General features: G+C 43.6%; 1 protein-coding gene and 1 long non-coding RNA gene across 2 annotated transcripts in view; both read right to left on the bottom strand.

Moving 5' to 3' along the window:
- The window catches only part of LOC111970344 (pleckstrin homology domain-containing family A member 6-like), a 52,754-nt gene extending 49,975 nt beyond the window's left edge, over positions 1-2,779 (bottom strand). Inside the window, exon 1 of the mRNA XM_070445834.1 lies at positions 2,741-2,779. Coding sequence (XP_070301935.1) covers positions 2,741-2,779 — 39 coding nt within the window. The remainder of the gene's footprint in view (positions 1-2,740) is intronic.
- An 8,853-nt stretch (positions 2,780-11,632) lies between these two features.
- The window catches only part of LOC111970345 (uncharacterized), a 119,015-nt gene continuing 116,003 nt past the window's right edge, over positions 11,633-14,644 (bottom strand). The window contains exon 3 of the long non-coding RNA XR_002878106.2: positions 11,633-11,717. This is a non-coding gene — a long non-coding RNA (uncharacterized lncRNA). The remainder of the gene's footprint in view (positions 11,718-14,644) is intronic.

Here is a 14,644-nt window from a genome sequence, read left to right as displayed (position 1 = left end):
GAGAGAGAGAGAGAGAGAGAGAGAGAGAGAGAAAATTGGAAAATTCCAAACAAACAACAACACGAAGAGATACAGTATCTATCCAAAACGGATGTGTGGATAAACCACTTCTCCAATCTTTTTGGCTCTATAACAAGGAACAAACAACAAAAACATACACATGATCAAATACAAATCTTAGAATCAACTATTAAAGACTACCAGAACCCACTGATTTCTCCAATTACATTGAATTTATCCAATTACATTGAATGAACTACAGGATAAATTACAAAACCTCCATCCCAAAAAGGCCTGTGGAGTTGATGGTATCCTAAATTAAATGAAAAAATACACAGACCACAAATTCCAATTGGCTTTTATCATCCTCAGCTCTGGCATATTCCCCAATATTTGGAACCAAGGACTGATCACCCCAATCCACAAAAGTGGAGACTAATTTGGCCCTAATAACTACCATGGGATATGCATCAATAGCAACCTTGGAAACATCAGCAGACTCGTACATTTCCTCAGCGAAAACAATGTACTGAGCAAATGTCAAAATGTTTTTTTTTATCAAATTACTGTACGACAGACCACCTATTCACCCGGCACACCCTAATTGCTAGACTTCAGTGCAGCTTTTGACATTATCGATCATAGTCTGCTGCTGGAAAAACGTATAATGTGGAGAAAGAGTTACTTGTCAAACAGAACACCCAGGGTGTTCTTTAATGGAAGTCTCTCAAACATAATCCAGTTAGAATCAGGAATTCCCCAGGGTAGCTGTTTAGGCCCCTTGCTTTACTTTTTTTTTTACTAACGACATGCCACTGACTTTGAGTAAAGCCAGAGTGTCTATGCATGCGGATGACTCAATACTATACACGTCAGCTACTACAGCGACTAAAATGACTGCAACACGTAACAAAGAGCTGCAGTTAGTTTCAGAGTGGGTGGCAAGGAATAAGTTAGCYCTATATATTTCAAAAACTAAAAGCATTGTATTTGGAACAAAACACTCACTAAACCCTAAACCTCCCTCAACTAAATCTTGTAATAAATAATGTGGAAATTGAACAAGTTGAGATGACTAAACTGCTTGGAGTAACACTAGATTGTAGACTGTCACGGTCAAAACATATTGATAATTTTTTACCTTTATTTAACGAGGCAAGTCAGTTAAGAACAAATTCTTATTTTCAATTATGGCCTAGGAACAGTGGGTTAACTGCCTTGTTCAGGGGAAGAACAACAGATTTTTACCTTGTCAGCTCATGGATTTAATTTTGCAACCTTCCGGTTACTAGTCCAACACTCTAACCACTAGGTAACCTGCCTCCCCATTGATGCAGTAGTAGCTAAGATGGGGAGAAGTCTGTCCATAATAAAGCAATGCTCTGCCTTCTTAACAACACTATCAACAAGGCATGTCCTACAGGCCCTAGGCCCTAGTTTTGTCGCACCTTGACTACTGTTCAGTCGTGTGGTCAGGTGCCACAAAAAAGGAAAATTGCAATTGGCTCAGAACAGGGCAGCATGACTGGCCCTTGGAGGTACACAGAGAGCTAATATAAATAAGATGCATGTCAATCTAAGCTAGATGCCCTCAATCTCACACAAATTATCAAGGAACCCACCAGGTACAAACCTAAATCCGTAAACATGGGCACCTTCATAGATATTATCCTGACCAACTTGCCCTCCAAATATACCTCTGCTGTTTTCAAATCAGGATCTCAGCGATCACTGCCTCATTGCCTGCATCCATTATGGGTCCAAGGTCAAATGACCACCCCTCATCACTGTCAAACGCTCCCTAAAGCACTTCTGTGAGTAGGCCTTTCTAATCGACCTGGCCCGGGTATCCTGGAAGTATATTTACCTCATCCTGTCAGTAGAGGATGCCTGGTTGTTCTTTGAAAGTAATTTCCTCACCATCTTAAATAAGCATGCCCCTTTCAAAAAATGTAGAACTAAGAACAGATACAGCCCGTGGTTCACTCCAGACCTGACTGCCCTCGACCAGCACAAAAACATCCTGTGGCAGAGTGCACTAGCATCGAATAGTCCCCGCGATATGCAACTTTTCAGGGAAATCAGGAACCAATACACGCAGTCAGTTAGGAAAGCAAAGGAAATCTTTTCAAACAGAAATTTACATCCTGTAGCTCTATCCAAAAAGTTTTGTCACACTGTAAAGTCAATGGAGAATAAGAGCACCTCCTCCCAGCTGCCGACTGCACTGAGGCTAGGAAACACTGTCACCACCGATAAATCCACGATAATCGAGAATTTCAATAAGCATTTCTCTACAGCTGGCCATGCTTTCCTCCTGGCTACCCCAACCCTGGGCCAACAGCTCCGCACCCCCCGCAGCTACTTGCCCAAGCCTCCCCAGTTCTCCTTCACCCAAATCCAGACAGCAGATGTTCTGAAAGAGCTGCAAAACCTGGACCTGTACAAATCAGCTGGGCTAGACAATCTGGACCTTCTCTTTCTTAAATTATCCACCCCCATTGTTGCAACCCTTATTACCAGTCTGTTCAACCTCTCTTTTGTATCGTCTGAGATTCCTAAAGATTGGAAAGCTGCCGCGATCATCCCCCTCTTCAAAGGGGGTGACACTCTAGACCCAAACTGTTACAGACCTATATCCATCCCTGCCCTCTCCTCTATCTGGAAACCGCTCTTCGTAATGCGCCAATCCGTCTAACAGAACAGTATCAACCGACCATTTCGAATCCCATCATCGTACCTTCTCCGCTGTGCAATTACGGTTTCTGAGCTTGGTCATGGTTGCACCTCAAGCCATGATCAAGGCTACTAACGGATATCATAACCGCAATCAATTAAAACAGTACTGTCAGCCGTCTTCATTGACCTGCGCGCAAGCCTCTGATTTCGTCTTAGTCAATCACCATATTCTATATCGGCCAGACTCAACAGCCTTGGTTCTCAACATGACTTCCTCACCTTGTTCACTCAACTCACTGCTTCAGATAGAGTTCAGTGTTGTCATAATCGGTGCGGCCTTGTGTCCGGACCTACTGGCAGTCTCTTATGGGGGGGTACTACAGGGTTCAATTCTCGGGCCGACTCTTCTCGTGTATATATCAAACTAGTGTCGCTCTTGCTGCGGGGGATCCTAGATCCATCTCTACGCAGGACGACACCGATTCTGTATACATCTGGCCCTCCTCTTTGGAGACACTGTTGTTAAAACCTGATGAGGACAGGGGTGCTGTTTTTCACTTTGGGGGAGAAATTCTGTGCCCAATTTAAACGGCCTCGTACTCAATTTTGCTCGTTAACAATATGCATATCATTATTACTATTGGACTAGAAAACACCTCTTCTAGTTTCTAAAACCCGTTTGAAATTTTGTCGGTGGTAAAACACAGAACTCATTGGCAGCACACTTTGTCGACCAGGAAGTGGAAAGTCTGAAATCTCTATGTTCTACTGTTCAAGGACCTGCCCTATAAGTTATGGGCGATGATATGTATGACTATACGTGCACGTCATACACCCCCTTCCCCTAGAGATGTCAAGAGGAAGTGAGAGGAGAAATTTAATTGATTATCTTGGTCTGAGATGGAATGAATCTTCTTGGAACGACGGTGTCCCCCTTATTTTCCGTTTTCTGCCAAGGCGCGTGCAGACCTGTTAATGGCCTTCTGAAAGGCTGTCTAAGGGCGGAATACTATCTCCGAGCGTGATTTTTAATTTGATATTACATGTCACAAATCATTCGCTAAAGTATGTATTTCTCTCACCTATAGTTTTATCCTATATAGTTTTTGAAGAATTATCTTTTCGGGACGATTAGGGCGTGTTTCTTTGTCTGCCATATGTTCCAGGAAGAGATAGCGATCGCGCCTACTTCGGCCAGTCGTGCTTCGCTAATTCAAGCAGGGAAAAACAAAGTTCGAACCCAAAGACAAAGCACGGTTCTGGACAAAGGACCCCATCATTGATACAACGATTCTGAGTTGGAAAATCAGCCAAAGGTAGAACCCATTTTGGGATGCAATTTCATATATCTGTCGAACTGTGTACTATTATTTTTGCGTTCAGGTTTTGGGCTTTCCCTTACCATAACTAAGCCTTATGTCGTAATTAAGATATTTTTAGAATTCTAACACTGCGATTGCATTAAGAACTAATGAATCTATTGTTTCCTATACAACATGTATTTTTTTGTAATGTTTATGAATAGCTATTTGGTCAGAATAGGTGAGAGTCTAATAGAAATATCTGCACATTCTGGGAAAAAGATGCTACGTTAGCATATTGTGTAACCACTGATTTCAGCTCTAAATATAAACATTTTCGAACAAAACATAAGTGTATGTATAACCTGATGTTATAGGACTGTCATCTGAGGAAGGTTTATGAAGGTTAGTGAAATTTAATATCTTTTGCTGGTTTATTCGCTAACGCTAACGTGCCTATTGCTATCGCTAACGTGCCTTGATGAATGAATGCGGTAGTGTGGTAGGCTATTGTAGTAAGCTAATATAATGCTATATTGTGTTTTCGCTGTAAAACACTTAAAAAATCGGAAATATTGGCTGGATTCACAAGATGTTTGTCTTTAATTTGCTGTACACCATCGATTTTTCAGAAATGTTTTATGATGAGTATATAGCTATTTCACGTTGGTCTCTATAATTACTCTGGCTGCTTCGGTGCTATTTTTGACGGTAGCTGTGATGTTAGCTGCAATGTAAAACTGATTTATACCTCAAATATGCACATTTTTCGAACAAAACATCGATTTATTGTGTAACATGTTATAGGACTGTCATCTGATGAAGTTGTTTCTTGGTTAGTTTGGTTGGTTCTAGGTTAGTTAGGTTGGCTTTGTGCATGCTACCTGTGCTGTGAAAAATGTCTGTCCTTTTTTGTATTTGGTGGTGAGCTAACATAAATATACGTGGTGTTTTCGCTGTAAAACATTTAAAAAATCAGACATGTTGGCTGGATTCACAAGATGTGTATCTTTCATTTGCTGTATTGGACTTGTTAATGTGTGAAAGTTAAATATTTCCCAAAAATATTTTTTGAATTTCGCGCTCTGGCTTTTCAGTGGAATGTGGGAGGAGTTCCGCTAGCGGAACGCTGGGGCTAGAAAGGTTAACAAACCTCCAGATGAGCTTCAATGCCATACAGCACTTGTTGCGTGTCCTCCAACTGCTCTTAAACACTAGTAAAACTAAATGCATGCTCTTCAACCGATCGCTGCCCGCACCTGCCCGCCCGACTAGCATCACTACTCTGGACGGTTCTGACTTAGAATATGTGGACAACTACAAATACCTAGGTTTCTGGCTAGACTGTAAACTCTCCTTGGGGCGGTAGGTAGCCTAGTGGTGAGAGCGTTGGACTAGTAACCAAAAGGTTGTAAGATTGAATCCCCGAGCTGACAAGGTAAAATATGTCGTTCTGCCGCTGAACAAGGCAGTTAACCCACTGTTCCTAGGCCGTCATTGAAAATAAGAAATTGTTCTTAACTGACTTTCCTAGTTAAATAAAGGTAAATAAAATATATATATTAAGCATCTCCAAAATTAAATCTAGAATCGGCTTCCTATTTCGCAACAAAGCCTCTTTCACTCAAGCTTACCCTCGTAAAACTGACTATCCTACTGATCCTCGACTTCGGCGATGTCATTTACAAAATTGCCTCCAACACTCTACTCAGCAAACTGGATGCAGTCTATCACAGTGCCATCTGTTTTGTAACCAAAGCCCCTTATACCACCCACCACTGCGACCTGTATGCTCTCATCGGCTGGCCCTCGCTACATATTCGTCGCCAGACCCACTGACTCCAGGTCATCTATAAGTCTTTGCTAGGTAAAGCTCCGCCTTATCACAGCTCACTGGTCACCATAACAAAACCCACCGGTAGATCGAGCTCCAGCAGGTATATCTCACTGGTCACCATAACAAAACCCACCGGTAGATCGAGCTCCCCAGCAGGTATAATCTCCACTGGTTCACATAACAAACCCACCGGTAGCACGCGCTCCAAGCAAGGTTACCTCTCACTGGTCCACCATAAAAACACCACCGGTAGATCGAGCTCCAGCAGGTATATCTCACTGGTCACCATAACAAAACCCACCGTAGATCGAGCTCCAGCAGGTATATCTCACTGGTCACCATAACAACCCACGGTAGATCGAGCTCCAGCAGGTATATCTCACTGGTCACCATAACACAAACCCACCGGTAGATCGAGCTCCAGCAGGTATATCTCACTGGTCATCCCCAAACGCAACACCTCTTTGGCCACTTTTCCTTCCAGTTCTCTGCTGCCAATGACTGGAACGAATTGCAAAAATGCTGAAGTTGGAGACTTACAGTGGGAAGAACAAGTATTTGATACACTACAATTTTGCCAGGTTTTCCTACTTACAAAGCATGTAGAGGTCTGTAATTTTTATCATAGGTAACACTTCAACTGTGAGAGAAGGAATCTAAAACAAAATCCAGAAAATCACATTGTATGATTTTTAAGTAATTAATTTGCATTTTATTGCATGACATAAGTATTGATACATCAGAAAGCAGACTGAATATTTGGTACAGAAACCTTAGTTTGCAATTACAGAGATCATACGTTTCCTGTAGTTCTTGACCAGGTTTGCACACACTGCAGCAGGGATTTTGGCCCTCCTCCATACAGACCTTTCCAGATCCTTCAGGTTTCGGGCTGTCGCTGGGCAATACGGACTTTCGGCTCCTCCAAAGATTTTCTATTGGGTTCAGTCTGGAGACTGGCTAGGCACTCCAGGACCTTGAGATCTTCTTACGGAGCCACTCCTTAGTTGCCCTGGCTGTGTGTTTCGGGTCGTTGTCATGCTGGAAGACCCAGCCACGACCATCTTCAATGCTCTTACTGAGGGAAGGAGGTTGTTGGTCAAGATCTCGCGATACATGGCCACATCCATCTCCCTCAATACGGTGCAGTCGTCCTGTCCCCTTTGCAGAAAAGCATCCCCAAGGAATGATGTTTCACCTCCATGCTTCACGGTTGGGATGGTGTTCTTGGGTTTTGTACTCATCCTCTATTCCTCCAAACACGGCGAGTGGAGTTTAGAGCAAAAAGCTCTATTTTTGTCTCATCAGACCCATGACCTTCTCCCATTCCTCCTCTGGATCATCCAGATGGTCATTGGCAAACTTCAGACGGGCTGGACATGCGCTGGCTTGAGCAGGGGGACCTTGCGTGCGCTGCAGGATTTTAATCCATGACGGCGTAGTGTGTTACTAATGGTTTTCTTTGAGACTGTGGTCCCAGCTCTCTTCAGTCATTGACCAGGTCCTGCCGTGTAGTTCTGGGCTGATCCCTCACATTCCTCATGATCATTGATGCCCCCGAGGTGAGATCTTGCATGGAGCCCCAGACCGAGGGTGATTGACCGTCATTGAACTTCTTCCATTTTCTAATAATTGTGCCAACAGTTTGTTGCCTTCTCACCAAGCTGCTTGGCTATTGTCCTGTAGCCATCCCAGCCTTGTACAGGTCTACAATTTATCCCTGATGTCCTTACACAGCTCTCTGGTCTTGGCCTTGTGGAGAGGTTGGAGTCTGTTTGATTGAGTGTGTGGACAGGTGTCTTTTATACAGGTAACGAGTTCAAACAGGTGCAGTTAATACAGGTAATGAGTGAGAACAGGGGGCTTCTTAAAGAAAAACTAACAGTCTGTGAGAGCCGAATTTTACTGGTTGGTAGGTGATCAAATACTTATGTCATGCAATAAAATGCAAATTAATTACTTAAAAATCATACAATGTGATTTTCTGGATTTTTGTTTTAGATTCCGTCTCTCACAGTTGAAGTGTACCTATGATAAAAATGACAGACCTCTACATGCTTTGTAAGTAGGAAAACCTGCAAAATCGGCAGTGTATCAAATACTTGTTCTCCCCACTGTATATCTCCCTCACTAACTTTAAACATCAGCTATCTGAGCAGCTTACCGATCGCTGCTGCTGTACACAGCCCATCTGTAAATAGCCCATCCAACTACCTACCTCATCCCCATATTATTTTTATTAACTTTTTTGCACACCAGTATTTCTACTTGCACATCATCATCTGCACATCTATCACTCCAGTGTTAATTTGCTAAATTGTAATTCCTTCACTATTATGGCCTATTTATTGCCTTACCTCCTTACTCCATTTGCACACACTGTATACAGAGTTTTCTATTGTGTTATTGACTGTACTTTTGTTTATCCCACGTGTAACTCTGTGTTGTTGTTTTTTTGTTGCACTGCTTTGCTTTATCTTGGCCAGGTCGCAGTTGTAAATGAGAACTTGTTCTCAACTGGCCTACCTTGTTAAATAAAGGTGATGTAATGCCCGGGGTGTAGTGGAGGAAGGAGTCAAACGCAGGAGACAGAGAGTTCAGAGTAGCGTACTAATTTAATCACACAAACAGGTGAACACGACGCCACTCCAAATGAATGCTCCACCACATAAACGAGAACACTAATATCCAAAGAGACAACGTACACTAACCGTGACACACAAGCATGTACAACCTGTACACAAAACAATCCCGCACACCCAGCAGGCCGGGCTGCTGGGTAATAAAGCCCCACTAATCACCCTAACCACAAACAGGTYTAACCACTAAACAAATAAGGAGGGGGAGGAAAAGTCAGTAGCAGCTAGTAGGCCGGTGACGACGACCGCCGAGCGCCACCCGAACAGGAAGGGGAGCCACCTTCAGTAGGAGTCGTTACAGGTGAAATAAAAAATTGAAAAAAATACATTTGCTGTATAGTGTTGGAATAATTATCTTTGGTAGTTGTAAGCCTTCCTGGTGATTCCATAATTTCGTCCAAAATCAGGTTGTAGGTTTTGAGTATTGAGTCGGAGTGAAGGTTATGTTGTAGAGGGTAGCATCCTGTATATGTTCCTGACAAAAAAATCCAAGTTTATCTAACTCTAAATCTATCTTTTTTTAAGAACATGCTGAAAAATGCAGGAGCTCATCTGATCATGACCTCTCTCTCTCCCTTTGCCCCATCTCTCTTTCTTTCATAAATACGCCCACATACATGATGCAGACACACACACAAACTGGAAGCTCTGATGCACAGAAAAAGCCACAAATATGACAACTTATACAGAAATCCCATATAAATCTTTCTCCAGTTGTTAAACCAGAATACGTTCAGTCCACACTAACATAAGAGCCCACTTATGATGAGATGTGTTGAGGTGCATGACAAGGTCCTGACTCTCAATGGTCATTGTATAGGTAACTTCCAAAATAAAGGAAACACCACAATAAAGTGTCTTCTTAATAGGGTGTTGGGCCACCACGAGTTAGAACAGCTTTAATGCACCTTGGCGTAGATTCTACAAGTGTCTGGAACTCTATTGGAAGGATGCGACACCATTCTTCTACAATAAATGCTATATTTTGATGGTGGAGGAAAACGCTGTCTTAGGAGACACTCCAGAATCTCCCATATGTGTTCAATCAGGTTTATATCTGGTGACTGAGACACACACACACACATACCCCCTCCCCCCCACACACACATCCTTTTAAACCCATGCTCCTTTGAGACCCCTCTTTCAAAGTCACTGACATCTCTTCTTCTAGCCATGGTAGATAAATYATGGCCATTTTTAAAAATGACCCTAAGCATGATGGGATGTTAATTGCATAATTAACTCAGGAACCATACCTGTGTGTAAGCACCTGCTTTCAATATACTTTGTATCCCTCATTTCCTCAAGTGTTTCCTTTATTTTGGCAGTTACCTGTAGATCCCCATGACAGTTATGATGACAGTAGAGGTGTTAACCAGGTGATGTCCTCACTACATGTCCAGCCTGACCCTTTAAACTATGGCCTAGTAATCATCCCTAGAACTTCCAGTTTCATAATTTAACCCTTTCCTTATACTGCAACACTTCCTCAGCTTTTTGCTGTAAAAGAGTGTTCTTCAAATCTGCCTGATCTCACCAGCTTACATTAAAAGCTATCCATGCAGCATTTAATGTAAGCTTGCAGGATCAGGCGGCTTTGCGAGGCTAGTTCTTCATCAACTCCCCTAGTAAACTGAAGGTAAATACTAAATACTAAATATCCCCATTGTAAGAGTTAGTCCCTGTGTTTTATATTGACGCTTTGAATAACTTACAGTAAAACACAGCCTCTTTGTAGGTAACATCATATATTATTAATGTCCAATGCATCATCAGTTCGATGCAGTATTGATCGTGGTGGGGAATACACAATGAAGGGGGTGTGAGTATTGTCTTAACACCACTGGGGGCATTTATCTAGCTGTCAGGGATGTGGAATTACTGGTATAACTGTTATACGTTATATTACATTACGTGTGGGGTATCAATGTCATAGTCCTCGGTGTCTAAACCCAGGTAACCCTCGCATGAACACACTTTGTGAGTTAGCAGACCCCAGTACTCTGCATATGAGCAGATTGCTGATTCCCGTCGGCTCAAGTGCTTTCCTGTAACAATAGCACAGTGCATTCCCCCCATAGTGACAGGGGTGATCAAAGTGACTCTGTGAAACCTGCTACTCTATTCCATCTCTGTCCCCTCTCACACAAACTGTCTCTCCATGTCACATATCACAGCCCATTTGTCTGTGTGCGTGACACCATCATGTTTGTGTCAACTGTTCTTTGTTTCTGGTGTCAGGAGTTAGTGTTAGGTTGGCTGCAAAGCTGAGTGAATGGGATGTTTCATTTATTATCTCAATACAGCAACACTTTGAAGGGAACTGCAGAGATTTTTCACAAGTTTTCTACAACATTTCTGCATTGCTGGAGATGCAGACCACAAGTAAAGGTTACATGGGCATAGGGTTCAAGTTTGATGTAACTCCCTGCAGGTAAGTCTCTACAGCATGGATCATCAACTAGATTCAGACGCAGGCCAATGTTTTCTTGAGCAGATGGTCAGGGGGACAGAACGTAATTACAAATAATTTGTAGACTGCAAATTGAAGCTCAAACAAATATATTATTTGACTAAAACATAATCATTTCAAACCTTGCCTACATTTGTATACGATCACATAKATTTCTCTATAATGCAGGGGAGTTATCTGCAAATTAAAATCACTTGGAGATCATTTGCTGGTGTTTTTACAGTCCCCCAAAAATACAAATAAAATATTTATTTATATTTGCTCAGAAAACTTGGGGGGCCAAATAAAATCACACATCGGCCAGATTTGGCCCACGGGTCGCCTGTTGGGGAACCCTGGTGTAGAGGTTCACATTAGGTTGAAGTAAGGTTTTACTCAATGTAGTAACTGTACACGGTATGTGTAGGTTTTAAGGATGTGTTGTTACATGGTCACGATTAGGTTGTATTAGGGTTGAGGTTGGATTGTAGTCACGTCAGCTATTTGTGAATCAGTCTGTTTAGGGTTATGTTGGTTTAAGATTATACTATTATGGTTATACCTGGGTTGTACTCATGTCAGGTATGTGTTTATTGGTTGAGGTTAGGTTGGGGTTAGGTTGTATCAAAGTTAGATTAATCTTGCACTTACGTTATGTGTGTCTTTACTGTTCCAGGTTAGGTTACGGTAAGGTTGTATCACAGTCAGATTAATGTTGTACTCACGTTATGTATGTGTGAATGGTTCCAGTCTCCTCCAGCTGGATCTGGCTCACTGGCTGTCCAGCTGGTCCACTCAGGTCATTTTGGCTGGAGACGAGGAGAGGAAGAAAAAGAGAAAAAGAAAGAGAGGTGAATATTGGTGGACCCATGCTGTCAAGCTGTCAGACATGATGAGAGCAGCTGATCGATAGCTTATCAATCATGTTGATTACTGACGTCGCGGCAACCCAGCAGCCACACAGCACCTCAGCCACCTGAACAGTTTCATGATACAACAGCAGCAGAGTGTGGCGAGTGGTCAGCATGATATAGTGATTTTTTTATTTAACCTTTATTTAACGAGGTAAGTCAGTTAAGTCAGTTAAGAACAAATTKTTATTTACAATGACAGCCTACCCCGGCCAAACCCTAACCCGGATAACGCTGTGCCAATTGTGCGCCGCCCTCCATCAATATGATGGGCAAGATGGGCAAGACACAGCAATATGAGTTCTCGCTTCTCTTTCCATCGGACTCAGTTACTAGGAATATCTATATAGGTGGTCTTAGCTGTGGTTGTCTAGTGTGGTGTGGTCTAGTTGGTCTAGTATGGTGTGTCTGGTAGTCTAGTGTGGTCTAGTGTGGTCTAGTGTGTTGTCTAGTGTGGTGTGGTCTAGTGTGGTGTGGTCTAGTGGTGTGTGTGTGTGTATGTGTGTCTGGTGGTCTAGTGTGGTCTAGTGTGTCTGTTGGTGTGGTCTAGTGTGGTGTGTCTAGTGTGGTGTGGTCTAGTTGGTGTGGTCTAGTGTGGTGTGTTCTAGTGTGGTGTGGTCTATGTAGTGGTTGTAGTGTGTAGTGGTCTATGTGGTGTCGTCTAGTGTTTGTGTGTGGTTCTAGTTGGTGTGTCTGTGTGTCTAGTGTGGTGTGTCTAGTGTGGTCTAGTATGTTGTTCTAGTGTGTGTTCTAGTGTGGTTGTCTAGTGTGGTGTGGTCTAGTATGTTGTGGTTTAGTTGTGGTCAGTATGTGTGTGGTCTAGTGTGTTGTGTCTAGTGTGGTGTGGTCTAGTGTGTCTAAGTTGGTGTGGTCTAGTGTGGTGTGGTCTAGATGTGGTGTGTGTTAGTGTGGTCTAGTATGGTGTGGTTTTAGTAGTGGTGTGGTCTAGTGTGGTGTGGTCTGGTGTGGTCTAGTGTGGTGTGGTCTAGTGTGGTCTAGTGTGTGTGTCTAGTGTGGTGTGGTCTAGTGTTGTTGTCTAGTGTGGTCTAGTGTGGTGTGTCTAGTGTGGTGTGTCTAGTGTGGTCTAGTGTGGTGTGGTCTCGTGTGTTAGTGTGTTGTGGTCTAGTTGTGTGTCTAGTTGTGTGTGTCTAGTTGTGGCTAGTGTGGTGGTCTAGGTGTCTAGTGTGTGTGGTCTGTGTGTGTCTAGGTGTGAGTGTGGTCTAGTAGTGGTGTGGTCTCTAGTATGTTGTGGTCTAGTGTGGTCTAGTGCGTGGGTCTAGTGTGGTCTAGTACGTTGGTCTAGTATGTGTGGTGTCTAGTGTGGTTGTTCTAGTGTGGTCTAGTATGTGTGTGTCTAGTGTGCTAATGGTGGTCTGTATGTTGTCTAGTGTGGCTAGTATGTTGTTAGTGTGGTGTCTAGTGTGGTCTAGTATGTGTCGTCTAGTGTGGTCGAGTATGGTGGTCTAGTTGTGTCTAGTATGGTTGGTCGTATGGTGTGGTCTAGTGTGGTCTTAGTATAGTTGTGTCTAGTGTGGCCTAGTATGGTATGGTCTGGTGTGGTCTAGTGTGGCCTAGTATGGTGTGGTCTAGTGTGTGCTAGTGTGGTCTAGTATGGGTGTGTCTAGTGTGGTGTGGTTAGTTGTGCTAGTGTGGTGTGGTCTAGTGTGGGTCTAGTATGGTTGTGGTCTAGTGTGGTCGAGTATGGTGTGGTCTGTGTGGTCTAGTATGGTGTGTCTGGTATGTGTGGTCTAGTGTGGTCTAGTATGGTGTGTCTAGTGTGCCTAGTATGGTATGGTCTGGTGTGGTCTAGTGTGGCCTAGTAGGGAGTTGTCTAGTGTGGTCTAGTGTGGTCTAGTATGGTGTTGTCTAGTGTTTGTCTAGTTAGTCTAGTGTTGTGGTCTAGTGTGGTCTATATGTGTGGTCTAGTGTCCGAGTTGAGTTGTGTTCTAGTGTGGTCTATGTGGTCTGTGTTGTGTGGTCTGGTGTCATCTAGTGTGGTCTAGTTTGGTCTAGTGTGGTGTGGACCAGTAGTCTGGTCTGCTGTGGTCTAGTGTGGTGTGGAGTGGTCTGATCTGTGTGGGTCTAGTGTGTGTGTCTGGTGTGGTTCTAGTGTGTGTGGTGTGGAGTGGTCTGATCTGGTGTGGTTCAGTGTGGTGTGGTCTGGTGTGTCTAGTTGTGTGGTCTGTGTGGTCTAGTGTGTGTGTCGGTTGGTCTAGTGTGGTCTAGTGTGGTCTGGTGTTGTTGTGGTTCTGGTGTCATCTAGTTGTGTCTAGTGTGGTCTAGTGTGTGTGGACCATAGTCTGGTCTGCTGTGGTCTAGTGTGGTGTGGTGTGGAGTGGTCTGATCCTTGTGGTCTAGTGTGGTGTGGATCTGGTGTCGTCTAGGTGTGTGGTGTGGTCTGATCTGGTCTGGTCTAGTGTGGTTGGCTCGGTTCGTGGTCTAGTTGTGTGTGTGTTGTGTCTAGTCTGGTGTGGTCTACTGTGGTTGGTCTGGTCTGGATTAGTGTGGTGTGGTCTGAGTTGGTGCTGTGATGTTTTTGGTGTGGAGTGGTCTGATCTGGGTTGGTTCTGTGTGTTGTCTGTGTGCGTCTAGTTGTTGGTTCGGTGTCGTCGAGGTTGTGTGGTGTGGTCTGGTGTGGTCTAGTGTGGTGTGGTCTGGTGTGGTCTAGTGTGGTGTGGTCTGGTGTGGTCTAGTGTGGTGTGGCTGTGTTTCTGTGATCAGTGTGTCCTTCCCTGCTATTGATTTTACAACCGATGACTGTGTGTGTGTGTGTGCGTGCGTGCGTGCGTGCGTGAGTGAGTGCGTGCGTGAGTGCGTGCGTGCGC

The sequence above is a fragment of the Salvelinus sp. IW2-2015 genome, linkage group LG11 (assembly GCF_002910315.2).
Source record: "Salvelinus sp. IW2-2015 linkage group LG11, ASM291031v2, whole genome shotgun sequence".
Taxonomy (NCBI): Eukaryota; Metazoa; Chordata; class Actinopteri; order Salmoniformes; family Salmonidae; genus Salvelinus; species Salvelinus sp. IW2-2015.
This window is presented reverse-complemented; position numbering and strand designations above follow the sequence as displayed.